Source organism: Opisthorchis viverrini, assembly GCF_000715545.1.
Source record: "Opisthorchis viverrini unplaced genomic scaffold opera_v5_14, whole genome shotgun sequence".
Classification (NCBI taxonomy): domain Eukaryota; kingdom Metazoa; phylum Platyhelminthes; class Trematoda; order Opisthorchiida; family Opisthorchiidae; genus Opisthorchis; species Opisthorchis viverrini.
In genome coordinates, this window is record NW_008751670.1 from 2,649,113 (window position 1) to 2,663,005 (window position 13,893).

The window sequence follows — 13,893 nt, forward strand, 5'->3', positions numbered from 1 at the left end:
ACCAACAACACCCAAACTTTCCGTGATCTCTTTGACGCCTTTCTGCCAAGTCATGTGCTGTCCACCTCGAGGTTTGCGCGGAGGCACGGAGAACAACACTAGTCTCGGTAGACGGTGTATCGGCATGCGTAGCACATGATGGAGCCATCGTAGTTGATGATGCTGGATGTTTTCTCGGATTGTGGTGCCTGCAGCACAACCAAATACCCGTTTTTTAATCACCTCGTTGCTAACACGCTGACGCCATCCACAACCAGCCACGTTTCTGAGGCAGCGGTGGTAGAAAACCTGAAGACGATTCGCATCATCTGTCCACAGAGGCCATGTCTCGCACCTATACAGCACAGCCCTTACTGTAGTCTGATACACACGACCCTTAAGATCCAGTGAGATGCCTTTTTGACGCCACAAGTGACGCAAATTAGCAAACGTGGTTCGATCCTTTGGGATTCTTGAACTGACTTTATCAGACACTTCCGTCAAAGCTAATACAACCACCGAGGCATGTGTACTTTTCCACAACCTCCAGTGATTCTCCTTGGATTGTAAGGGATATGTTCGCAGGTGGCACGTTCTGAAGCACATGAATTTACACTTTGAAGGTGCAAGGAGCATGCCAAAAGATGGTTCGCAGCTGAAAACAGACAAGGAACTAAGGTCCAAGATATCGATCATAAAGTCCACGTCTCGAATTCACCTCTATCTTTTCGAGCGCGCTTTCGTTAACCTGGCGATGTCGCAGTTCATCTGCTTTCTTACCACCATCGGTGCACACTAAAGTGCACATAAAGGATGAACGCAAGCCAAATTTTCTAAGTGCTTCTCGACTTCACCTGGCTATACTTTAGCCTATTGGCTTTTAAATCGCCTTGATAGGGTTAACTTTAATGAACCTGTGATATAGTGCGAACAAATCACAGTCACTCTGTAATACTGGCACCGAGTAGACTCTTAACAGGACCACCAAAGTGTCGTCTGCTTGCCATCTTTCTGAAGTAATTTTTACTTTTTCACTTCATATCGACCGTCTGAAAACTGGACACTGAAAAGTCTGAACAGTGACTGTCTGTTATATCTGCTGATTCGCCGGCCTGTGGTATCTGCTGCTGACCCGCTCCAGTGCCTAGTGTCGGAGAGAAAAAGACTCACAAAAAGGAACACAATAGCTATATCCCTACAAAGTGGTTGCGAGTGCGTGCGAGTGCGAAAAGTACAACGGCCTCAAGCTTTTTATTGGAAGGACACTGTCTGAACTTGGTCCAATGCTGACGCACGCGGTCTGGCTTTAGTACGAGGCAGCGACGTGCTGAACATTGCGGAGGCGTTGTCTGTTCTTGATCAACGATGACTCGCGCTGTCTGGGTTTGATGCAAGGCTGTGACGCGCTGCACATTGAGGGGGCGTTGTCTGTCTGGTCAGCACTCAGCGGAGCTGAGATTCTCCGTAGATTCCGGGCATTCAGTGGTTGCTTTCAGGAAGCTGACCTTCCTTATACTGACGAATAGGATCTTGAAGTACTCATCAAACAAAGCTTGTGAGCAATCGCAAACGGATCGTAGTTGAATTCCACTCTGAAGTAAAGTACACGAGCCCTTATTAATAGTCCTATGATATCACTGCAGATTTTTTATTTCGCTGCCTGGCCTTGATACATTTGTCACCATGCCAATTAAGGTAGAGTTCGTGGGTGAAGTGTTGTGCCAGCTTTACCCGCTTTATCACACCACGCAAATGTTGATTAATCGATGTTGTTATCATTACTCTATCATGTCAATCTCCAGATGTGCGCATCATGACAAACTTTCTTCCGTACCTCCATCAATTCTTCACCGAACAATAAATAATTCCAATATGGTTTGAAACATTCCGAGTGTCCTGCGGCTTAGAGTAGACTTGGTTTCAGACAGGAGTGTCAACACGAAACATCCTGTGGAATTGCCGTGCTTCGCACATCAGGGCTATTGTTTCGATTAATTCGTAAGGCGTAATCAGCTTCAGATTGTAGGTCAAGGCTCCAAGCATGATTCGGAAGTAAGACGAGAATATGTCTGTGCGTTTTCCTCTGTTTTGGTATGTGTACGGAGGCCAGCTGTCCCTGATAATCGAACACCACATCATTGGGTGTTTGTCACGTGCCAGGACACGGGCCAAACGAAGGCATACCCTGATTGGTCAGAATGCCAGCCAATCCGAGTCAGGCACCTTTGACTCGACGCTTCTCGCCCCCTCACGGAGATTCTGGCACGACCTTGTGGAACACTTTGTGACCTTCCTATAAATACAGTTGTAATGATTTTCCTTTGTCTCCCGCGTGTGTAGAGCTACCGTGCCTTTTGATATACGTAGTGGGCGGAGCAGGAAGCCAAGGGACCGATACAGAGTTGCAGTACCGTTCAGCAAGTTACAACAGTATGACACGAAGATGCATGAAGGACTAGTTTCAATATCGTCTCAGCGTTTCGTTTCATTGAGTGTAATCAAGTGACAGGTCATGTACCACAACTGTTACGGTCCCGCACATTTTATACCGTCCTTATTCCGATAGCTGTGTGGTCCGCACGGTTTTACCTCTGATGTTATTCCTTTTGTTCCGCTTCTTCCGCTCAAACGGGAATGACTGCTTTTCGTCAGGGTGAAACAGCTTTTCCATTTTGGTTGTCGTCATTTCTTCAATAGCTGTCTGTCATTATTTTGTGATGATTAATTCTTTATTTTCATTTCATTGAGGAGGCATCATTTGCGTCACTAGTGTGGAACGAAAATTTCCCTATATTTTTCCTCTAATTTTTCCGATGGTCTGCACCAGTTGACAGAACCCAACGGCGCTTTCCCCCAATCCGTCTGTAAATCGGCTGATGAAAATCCGTTAACACGACATGACGTAAACAGTTCACCTCACTGGGTAGTGGTGGCATCCCGGTCGCCAGAATAAAATAAATGCGTGGACGGTTATTCACCTTACTCACCAACCTCACTTTGTCTTTTGCCTCGTAATCTGTTGGCTTGTTGGTTGCTCTCGTCGAGCCGTTTCCTACACTTACAGATAGCGGTGTAAACGTTACCCACAGACTTATTTAACTTCAGTTCGAACGTTAGTGCTGGTTCTATTTTGAACGCTGATTCACTCCAAACTCGGCCTATGAGCACTTGTTGTTCCTAAAGCTGTCGACAACCCGGTTTCCATTTTGCTCTGTTGACTTGTTCCGTTTTACGACGAGCCATTTAATGGAGGTAGTATTCACTCAGTTCGTTATTCTCGACGAGCTGCTTAATATGTTTACTCAAGAACATTCGGTGACGTATAATTCTGTATTTCAGACCTACGCTTTGGTGGGAACTCGAGTGAAACCGTGTTCTTCAGTCTATCACTTAAATGCAGAGGGTAACAAGGAAGAGGAAGTTCTTCTCCGGCCTCCCACATGTGTTCTACCCTCTTTGGACTATTACGTTCTCCAAATGTATGCCCCTTCCACCGGCTCAGCCGAAGCTACTCCCTGGCAAGCAATCCCACATGCATGGTGAGTTGACTCCCGTTTGCTGTTCGTTATGACAATTGCCAGCACAGTTCCGAATTTCTTCCAAGATGAAGTACCATTGCTACACCCTAATTCACCTTTGCATCATGTCTGTGAGACCAGTCGATCTCCTTGGGTTTCATCTCCCTGTCATGTTAAACATTGTCTGATTTATTAAATATATGTTGCTGCCGAGCCGTCACTGCCGTTTGACAGTTGGTAAGAAAGCAGTAAACAATGGCACATAGCCTATGGATTATCTTGTCTTTTCGAGTTTGCGTGCCCACTTATGCACTCGATGGCTGCGTTCGACATTAGAGTCCCTTTATGTCTTCGTTCTCATTATAGTGCTAGCAACACAAAAAGCTGTTCTTCGGATGATAGGGGAGGCAGCTGTGGAGGTGGCAAGAGCAGGAAACTCAAATTTGACGGTATCATCCACGGATGTTTCGCAGAACTGTTCGGAGTAGTGCCGATAGCATTCACTGCGGTCGTTACCGGCAGTCAAACATCTGCCCTTTGCATTGGGTACTTTGAATTCAAGTTAATATGACAGGTAAAGAACACGCTGTTTAGGTTCCGTTATATTCTTCGCGCAGAACATGGACACATCTGCCTGGTTACTTGTCACGTGTGCCGCTGCGTCTCCATAGCAATACAACAACCTTTGGGGATATCTTATTACTAGTGCTCATGAGACTTACTTTGTGGGAGTATCGATTTCCTACTTGGATATCTACGTTAAATTCGGGAAATTTGTGAGATGCTATGGCTGTTCAGTTGACTGAGAATGCTTATATGCTTCTTGCTTTACGATGACCCTCTGCTGAAGAAAGATGTGTCGGCCCCCAAGACTATACCGGGTTGCTGCTTTCTATGTAGCACGATCGACTGCAAGGTCCGAGCACAGGGCCAACCAGTTTCAGTTCCAGTGTCGCCCCCATTAACTGTTGAGATCCAGGTTTACAACTATCCGCCTGTGCGACAGTGAAGGTCTGAGAAGGTTAGTGGCGACAAGAAGAATTTGGGCTGTTGAATGCTTCTAATCTGAGAATGGTTACAGCTCGGAGAGGCCAGTTTTCACGAGCATGTGTTAACACCGATCAGTCTGTCGCAGTGTAAAAAGTGCTGTTTAAAATCTGCTTTCCATGTTACATATTACTGAGGCGTTAGCACCGACTCGACTGTTTCTCTATCGGTGGATCTTTGCTCAGGGTATCGATATTACCGTGATCCATGTGGCTAGTGTTTTCGGTACTCTGGGCAGTTTGCTGGAGCTCAAAAGTTTGTCTACTCAATCGCCCCATTAAAAAGACCCAAAGAAAGCTATTGCTGAGAATCGGAGTTTAAGCCAGGCACCGTAGCCTCTTTCCCGTATCGTCGGATTAGGGCTTTTATGCCTGACTAATGGAATGGGATGAGATCCAACGGCTTCTCTGACAAGCCATCAACTTTCAAGGTGGACCTAATGCATCCACCATTCAGTCAGCCAAATTTTGTGTGCAGGTCAACGAAGTAAGTTGTGGGTGGTTGCTGGAACTTGTAGCGGTGTTCCAAACCACGACCTTGCGTGAACATCTGGTCAACGCAAGACCGTCTGTTTCGGTCTGCGGTGAGATGATCTTGCTTCTCTGAAGCAATGCATTGCGAAGACTTTGGCTTTATCTATCAGGCTGGTATGCCGGTGGGTCTCTCAAACCGTTCGGTCGCCCTTTTTGTGTATCGCTATTAGTATAGAGCCACCTCAGTCCACTTCGGTGAGTAGAACAACATGTAAAGGGGTTCGAGAAGTAAAGGCAAGGCATACCATACAACGGTATGGTATGGACCACATTTATTCTCGGTTTCTGATCCACTGTAAAATATACGGTCTTCAAAAAAACGTCCGTCGGACGGCCACCAAGATGTGGACTATTTGGAGAGCAGTGCAACTGTCATTGGAATACCAGACGTGTTGGTGCCTTATTGGATACCGGAAGCGAAGGCTGTTGATCAGTCGTTCACCATTTACACGGTTTTGTCCCAGGATAAAGTTCCTAAGGATGGGTAACATCTTTCGAAGCCTTCTAGTCCCCAAAAACCATCCGAATATCGCTTTTGGTTTCATAATTGACCAGCCGCGTTGTAGCAGCCACGTTTAGTGGTTTCCACTGGCCTTCACATGGTCCGCACTTGATACCAAGTACCAACCAGGAGTCTCTGTTCTCGTGGCACGAAAACCCTTTTTATAGCGGTGCGTCGCGTGTCATGTCGTGATGTCCTCTTTAGGCCCATTCGGCTCTTTTTAGGAGACACGCTTACCGGCGAAAAATCCACCACACCCTTGTGTCACTGCCCGAGCCCGATATCCCATGTGCAGCAGAAGTCACACTACTGTTTGCCATGTCGCGCCATGATGAGAAGATCAACTTTGTGACGGCATTGAAATTCCTGTTTTACGTCGGCTTGCTTTTACTTCCGGATCTGTTTTTTGCATCACAAATTGTTCTCCTGTACCACGATGTTTGACTATCAGTCCTTCACAGAAATTGCAATTTCCAGTTTCGTTTACTGAAGTTGAAGATCAGTCATTCCGTCTTCAAGAAATAGCTTGGTGCATGTACGACAAGGTGAATATCTAAGCCCCGGGTGCTTAATAAAATCAGGGCGACGACTATATCATCGTTCGCCCGATGGCGCCGTCCTTTGTAAGAAATTTAGGTGCCCTCTTTGAAACTGGTGTTGGTGAACGAGCAACCGCGCAATCCTCTGTCATGTGACCAACACGACCATCTGTTCGATCTGTTATAGTAGATCCTGTTTTCACCGGTAGGTAACCCTAGCGATGTTACGATGATATACTCCGTTTGTACTTATCAGTTCCCAGCCATGTTTTTATATAATCACTTGTACGCCCACCTATGTGCCAACGTGAGACTGTGCTTCGCTCCTTAGCCTTCTGCTCCAGTTTATTGGCCTGCGTTTAGCGAAAGTGTGGTCGTTTTACCCGCCTTCTGGCACTTTATTCTTTTTGTTTCATACTCTGCTCTTTCTCAGCATTGATTTTGAGCCTTGGGAGGTTGTCACCTGCATGATCACAGCTCAGCTCTCGTCAGAACAAACATTCCATGGTACCAAGGACTATTTGGCTCTGGGAGCAAATTTATCATATGGCGAGGAAATTCCAGTTCGTGGTCGCATCATAATCCTCGACGTGATTGACGTGGTACCTGAACCGGGTCAGCCGTTGACGCGCCACAAACTGAAGACCATCTACGACGGAGAACAAAAAGGTCCGGTAACCGCGTTAAGCAGCTGTCAAGGTCATCTGGTTAGCGCAATCGGACAAAAGGTTGGTCAGCGGCTTTTCCGCGGATAATGAATCTAGGACTGTCGAGTGTTCTCACACCATAATTTCAAGGGTCCCTCTTGTAAATATGGATACCTGACACTTATTGTAATTCCAGAGGTTGTGATTCCAAGTCAGGTCACTCGCTTGTGGGTCCGTTTCGTTGCATACAGAGGAATGAGTAGTCGAAGTTGCTCAATCTTTTTTCTTCAGGAAGTTGAAAAGGGTAGCCAGTCCACCCACCGAACAATCCTTTGGCGTACCTACTCACTAAATCCATGTGTAACCTAATAACCGTGTGGATCAGCCGTACTGACGGAACCGTTTTGACACAACATGGTGATAGCCGTAGCTGGCAAAAACGTTTGGCCTGGTTGTCGCGTGATTCAGTTTGTACGTCATCCCTAGATTACACTGGGTTACTTCATATCGTAATGTTCAGGAAAAGTTCAGTCCTCCCCAAAACTTTGTTCACCTATGTGTGTGTACACTTGGTGTGTGTATACATTTAGAACCGAATACGTAGCTTGTTTGCCACAAATGCGTGATCTTTTTGAGAGTTTATCAATCCTGGATTTTCACTTCGTCGCCGCCTTTTCTGGGTCATTGGTTATGTAATGTCACAAAGAAGGAAGGTCCATAGAGTTAGGTCGTCAATCCCGTTCCACGAGAAATTCTCTTTGATCTATCCTGGTTTACAAAGGTCCATCATCGGAAGTTGTCTCTCAGTTGCACATTCTGCATAGTCTCTTCATAGCTTGTTCCATTGCTATCTTTCCGGATCTTTTTCGTATCAGGCACATTTGTACTGCACAGCACCTCTGTATTGATTGATTAACTGATTGATTGGTGGATTGACTGATTCATGTGATCCGATTTGATATCTCACACATTTTACGTCGCCACATCATTTCCGCCATAGGTTTATATTTGGACTTTGAAGAACGCTGATCTGGTGGGGGTGGCTTTTGTGGACTCGGAATTGTACATACATAGTTTACTCTGCGTAAAAAACCTAATTCTGGCGGCCGATGTTCTCAAGTCCATTCAGCTGCTCCGATTCCAATCAGATCTCCGTGTTCTGTCTGTGGTTAGTCGTGACGCTATCCCCAGAGAAGTTTACACTTCAAATTTCTTCGTTGATGGGCGTCGCTTGGGATTTTTGGGTAAGCTGGGAGTTTCGTTTTGGCTGCTATTCCTTGGCGCTTTGATATACCCTTCGTATATGCTAGAATACGACGTGTTCCCTGTCCCTAGTATGCAGTTTACCGTCACCTTCCGTGCCCTTGTCTTTAGTGTGTACAGTGGGGTGCAGTCTCTGCCTGGTATCCTTGTTGTGGACACCCAGTAACACCCTGTCTCCTGATTTCTCAACACCTTTACTCTTGTGAAGCTGCCCTGCCTGAGGCATGTGAAAGCATCGGTTTATTCCACCGGCCAAAAGTGCCCAAGAAAGTAAAGTTAGGAACCACCGGCTATGTCAATGGGCACACTGCCAACCGACAAAAACTTTTTCGCAAACTGATTGGAGTTATAAGGTTTTCTGTGTACGCGTGCCACGATTCTGAAATTATTTTCGTTCCAAGATCTATTCCGGCAAAAGTGACAACGCGAGCGTTGCAATATTTAAACGTATTTCTTTCCAGCTCACCTATGCACTACACTTCTCAACGATGTGCGATGCTTAGTTGCTGATAGCTTTCTAGGACCTATTGTTTTCATGTTTACGCAGTGCGTAGTCATTCTTCAATCCAAGAGTTATTTCTTGATTTGATGGTAATTTTACCAAATGCTATTGTAGTTACTGATGAACGGGGAAACGTGGTTATCTACAGTTATGATCCACTGGAACCAAGCAGTCGCTCCGGCCGACGTTTGGTCCGACGTGCAGATATGTGTCTACCAACGCGAGCAATAAGTTCATTACGTGTGGCCAATCGTCTGCGACACGCCCTTTTGTCCGTAAAGTCAGCCGGCACCGGGACACAAAACACGGTTCCGCCCGCTGCTGGTGTTGGTGGTAGTGAAGTCCCCGAACGAACCGGTAAGGCCGGGGTCTCTTCTTTCGTGGCACCTGGGCGGGTGAATTCTGCGTCAGGTATGACCTTATCCACACCTTCAGCAACAAATCTCGATCCGGAGAAACTGAAGCATTCAGTTTACCTCGGTAGGTCTTATCCGTTATTCATCTTAAAAAGGTAACTATATTCCCTGTAAACATTGTTTATGTTCACTTATGGTCTCCAAACAGTAACAGTGGCTTTCCGATCAAATTCCAACAATTTTACTAAATGAATGTCTAAATTGACCTCGATAAAGATTATCTGTGATATGACCCCCGCACAATTATTCAGGTGAAAAAAGTGGTATTTTCTTGTGTTATTTCGTTCTACAAGGACGGTACTAAAATTCTCCATCCTTTATTTCAGAGTAGCTTCCCTTTTTTACTCAGAATGTATGTAGTAGGTTTTTGACCAATCTGGTCGATACCTTGAAACCATAAAACGAAAACTGGTTCGTACTGGGTGAAACACAGACCAAAACGCTGTCCATCTGGAATTTCACATCCTCCTTTTCATGACGGCAACAGGACTCACTCAAATGATCGGATTTACGAATCGTAGTTCATGGTTGGTATTTATAGTGTGACCAACCTGGATGGCCTACAAAGTGTTGAAGTCTTCGGTCAAGGTAATGACATCCTCAGAGATTACGCTTACACTATCTCGCGGCAACCTTTCCCCCGTTTAGACTCTTTAATTGTTGACGTTTGTGAAGTTCTGTTCCGGCGTGGATCCTGGAAAATGTGCTCCATATTGCTTCTCCGCCTTGGCTGACGCTGTTTGTCCAGCCCTTACTGACCTACTGACAATGGCTTCAGCATATCTTAGCTTGCGTTAGCTTGGTACAGTTCAGCACGAAAACAAAGTTTGTTTATTCTACTCAGAAAGACAAACAACCCGTAAACTACGTGGAACTTCCGCCAAGAAGTTGTCAAACAAGCTAATATCTGCGTTTTGCGGGTGAATATGATGCGAGTCATTCAGACTCAATCAGCGACATGTGACTCCGAGGCGGCTAGTTCATCTTCTTCGCTGGGTGTTACCTTATTGAATCCTCTTCGTGATTTGTAAGATGCGTGTCGCTAATGCTTTTCGACAAGGATGGACCGTTTCAGCAGTCGTGAAGTTCAGTGATTTCGCTTCCGTGCGTCTTATTGACGCCTAAATTCGTCGCATTCACCTCTTCTAGATTATTTTCCAAAGATCTGGGTTTCCACTGCAGAAGCTAACCCGCGTCATTTCGACTTTGGAGTTCCTCTATTTTCTCCTTATTTTCAATGCGGTGGAAGCACATATAGTATCTTTTTTCACTGTGGTCCGATACGTTTTCACTTTACACGTTTCGACTTTGGAGTTCCTCTATTTTCTCCCTATTTTTAATGCGGTGAAAGCACATATAGTTTCTTTTTTCACTGTGGTCCGATACGTCTTCACTTTACACATTGTCTCAGCTTTTAGCTATCCAATCATCATCTAATTTGGGCAGTTTCCACTCATCCTTTTAGGGCCAGTAATTTATACATGAATTGTTGTTAAATGCGTTTGAGAGGCAAGTTTCTTATGGCGGTAGTAACAATCCTGCAATAATGGACCACGGAAAATCTCAATTACCTGTTTCTGATTTCCAATCGACTGTTTTTCCATGTGGTTAGCTAACCTACTTCACTCTCCATCATTCTTCCAGGCACACAAACCGGGGCCGTATTTCTGATCGGCCCGTTACGAGACAAAATGTATAGCCGATTACGAATTACGGAGAAAAACCTCATTCACCACTTTGGACCTACCTGTGGTTTGTTGCCCAAACTTTGCTGGTACGATGTGTTTCTACTCACAGCTATCGGTCATTGTTCGGTCTTTCACTTAGCTGCGCATTTCCCATTTCCATAGTGACGTTGTAGTTTTCAGTTTACTCTCCGTCCTCACCCTCTGGAACACAATTATGTGACAGTTTTGAGAATTCAATGGACATTGATAGGTTCTCATTTCTCTTCCGTTAAGAAACAGTATACCATATATTTAGTTGTTCCCCGTTTGTGAACAAGGAATGTTTTCACCCTCTTCAGTAAACTCACTCCATGGTGAACTTGAGAATCAAATTCCTAATCATTCTGATTTGTGATTTGGTACTGAATCCCCTTGGGAGAAACACTCACCATCATTCCAAGTCGTGCTCTCTTCGGGGCATAATGTTCTAAATATAATTCCATGAAGAAGCTTAAAAACAACCTTGAAAATAGGTTCGAAATCGTACCGCTATTTGAAGATCGAACAGACAGCTGGGGGCAACAAAACGGGATGAAAGCAACAGCACGTAGCCAATCATTGACAAAGATCTGGGGAAAAAGTTCCCTCTCTTGCTTTGAATTTTGTCTCTGGAAGAAGCCAGTAGACCCCTGGCCGCGTCAACGAACAGCATTACTTGATGAAAATGCCTTGTGTGAATTCCTTTAAAACAATCATTGCACTGAAGAATTTCGTCGGACAGTTTGCAGTTACTAAATACATGGTCCCTGACAATGGAGTTCAGTTTAGCTCAACGGAATTTTCACACTTTTGTAACACTACTGAGACGAAGCATGTCCGTACCACAGTGTGACACTTACAGCCAAATGGCCATGCGAACCGCTTTGTTGATACTCTCAAACGGGCTCTCCTAGAGATCTGCAAACGGAGCGAACCATCATGAACTCACCGGAGGCCTTCCGTTGTGCGTGTCGCGCTACTCTAAGCAATTAGGTATCTAATCATCGGTCACCAGCGGAGCATTTCCTAGGCAGGCGTAATAGAACCACTTTGGATGCCGTTCTGCCACCACATTTCCACATGATTGATGCAGCATCAGCCATGAGCTTCACTGGGTCTAATGCCAACAAGTCATATGAGTCCAGTGTAGCATCGACTCTCGATTATAGATTGGAGCGGCCTCCTTTTGAATGGATTATCTCGGACTCAGTGCACTACTTGGAAGTGTGTATTCGCTCCGAGTTATGCAGTTCAGTAGAACTCTAACGAGGATATCCATCCTCCCTGTTGAGCAAATTGAAATTGTCGAACAACTTTTTCAGCGTTTACTCCATATTCTGTTGGTTCCGGAATCGAAATTGTTTTTGTTACTAGTCAGTGTGGGCAGAGACTTCTATCAAGCTTATTTTAGAAATTAAACTATTTTTCACATACTCCTACCTGGTACGTGCACCTTTTATCTGGTTATATGAAATGAGTAGATACAGTATTTTTAATAAAAAACTCAAAACTATCCCGGGTTACCCTTTGTGAGGGAATAGTTTTTGGTCGAAATGTTTCTTATCTCCAAATATCCTGACTACTTTTGCACACAAGCTAATATCTCCCTCACGTGCTTCAGCTTATATCATGTTCTTGGCTTCAAGCTTAATTGTTACGTATCAGCCGGTGCCCATTTCTCGTTTCATTGTATTCTCCATTATCCGAAGAGTTAGCCTTTATCGTGTGCATACACCCTATAAGTTGCCTCGTAAATCTCGGCTCGCTTGTTTCACAGGAACTACCGCCCATCCGCACCTGAACTGGTGAATCCTAGTGGTCAAGTGGCCGATGCCGATCTTCTGTGGCGGTATCTAACTCTTCCTCACAGTCAACGCTTGGAAATTGCTAAGAAATCTGGACAAAGCTTGGAGGGGGTAGGTATCTTCTTCTGCTGTTCAGATGTTTTGTCATTCAACACGGTTCATTATCCTACATGTGAGTGACTAATATGATTGGGCGCGGTGTAGAGATATTGTACTGTACAAGACGGTAAGATGAGTTTCACTGCAGTGCACGTGCGTCATGGACGAAAGAGCACTTCTGGAATAGTGAAGGGATGAAGGCGGGTTGGAAAATCATCCTCGACAATCAATTCAAATTGGTCAACTATCGACACTGCTTAGGAGAAGAAATAAGAAACTCGAAATCACCACAGAGGGGGATTCGCTATTGTTCGGTTTCCGATTAAGGAAAAGCGCCCCCCCCCCAACCGTGATTCAGACATTCACTTGACCCAGAACCACTTTCAGTTTTTATGATGTTCATTTTCTGATCTAACTTCACTTGACTATTCGTATGCACTGATGCAGAATATCCCAGGTCATCCGTGGATTGAGCACGGTCCTTCTGGGAGTGTTGGGGAATAAATCTTGCAGAATTGAATTGCAGCTATGCCAAAACGCTCTGTTTGGGGATGTTGAATGTCCTGATGGATGTTTATTTTTTGCGCTTCGGTGGAGCGTGCATACGCAGCACTTCGCACCAGGTACGCAAGCAGCTCGACTCGAATTGCGTTACCATGATTCTAGTAGTCATCTGTGTTAGCTGATAGTTATCCAAGATTTGAACATCCTCAATAAAGTTGGGGAGAGATGGTGTAAGTCGAAAGATGGATCGCCTCACCGGATTTCATACTCTGAGTTGAGTAGTTCCTATTTCAAACCCTTGCCACCGGTTGAGTGGCTTCTGGTACGGTGGCCAACTTCACTGGAGGTAAGGTTTCGTGTGAAATATTTCTTTTAATGAATGTTGCTCCCTCCGACGAAAATAACCTTGCTCGATGTAGGGCAAATCTTCCCACTCGTGCTCGTGTGTAATGTTTTTTATTGCCATTGGGCCGATTTTATCTGTCAATATTCCGCTGAGTGCATGACAGCATCAAGGATTTTTGTTTAATGAAAACGAGTTTGTGGCAAAATCGGAAACTGATTTAACCTGCACAAGTGAAGAGAAACCGGAATAAGTGTGGGATAACCCCATTCGTTTTTAACAACAGGCGGTGAGTGTCTGCCCATAAGTACCAACGTGGTCGTACATGTTTCCATGCCCAGTGCCGACGATCAAATGGACATCGCTGGACGAAAGATCTTCTTGCCCTCACAAGGGATTCATCTTACTCGATGTACGGATGAGGCACCATAAAGATCTGAATAACGGACTCCTGATTATATATATATATATATATATATATATATATATA

The 13,893-nt window shown here is 45.0% G+C and overlaps 1 protein-coding gene across 1 annotated transcript in view; it reads left to right on the forward strand.

Moving 5' to 3' along the window:
- Positions 1-13,893, forward strand: part of T265_01349 (hypothetical protein) — a gene marked incomplete at both ends in the record, with an annotated part of 73,301 nt that overhangs the window by 58,289 nt on the left and 1,119 nt on the right. The window contains 6 exons of the mRNA XM_009165355.1: positions 3,319-3,518; positions 6,552-6,846; positions 7,766-8,009; positions 8,645-9,010; positions 10,591-10,720; positions 12,430-12,568. Coding sequence (XP_009163619.1) covers positions 3,319-3,518; positions 6,552-6,846; positions 7,766-8,009; positions 8,645-9,010; positions 10,591-10,720; positions 12,430-12,568 — 1,374 coding nt within the window. The remainder of the gene's footprint in view (positions 1-3,318; positions 3,519-6,551; positions 6,847-7,765; positions 8,010-8,644; positions 9,011-10,590; positions 10,721-12,429; positions 12,569-13,893) is intronic.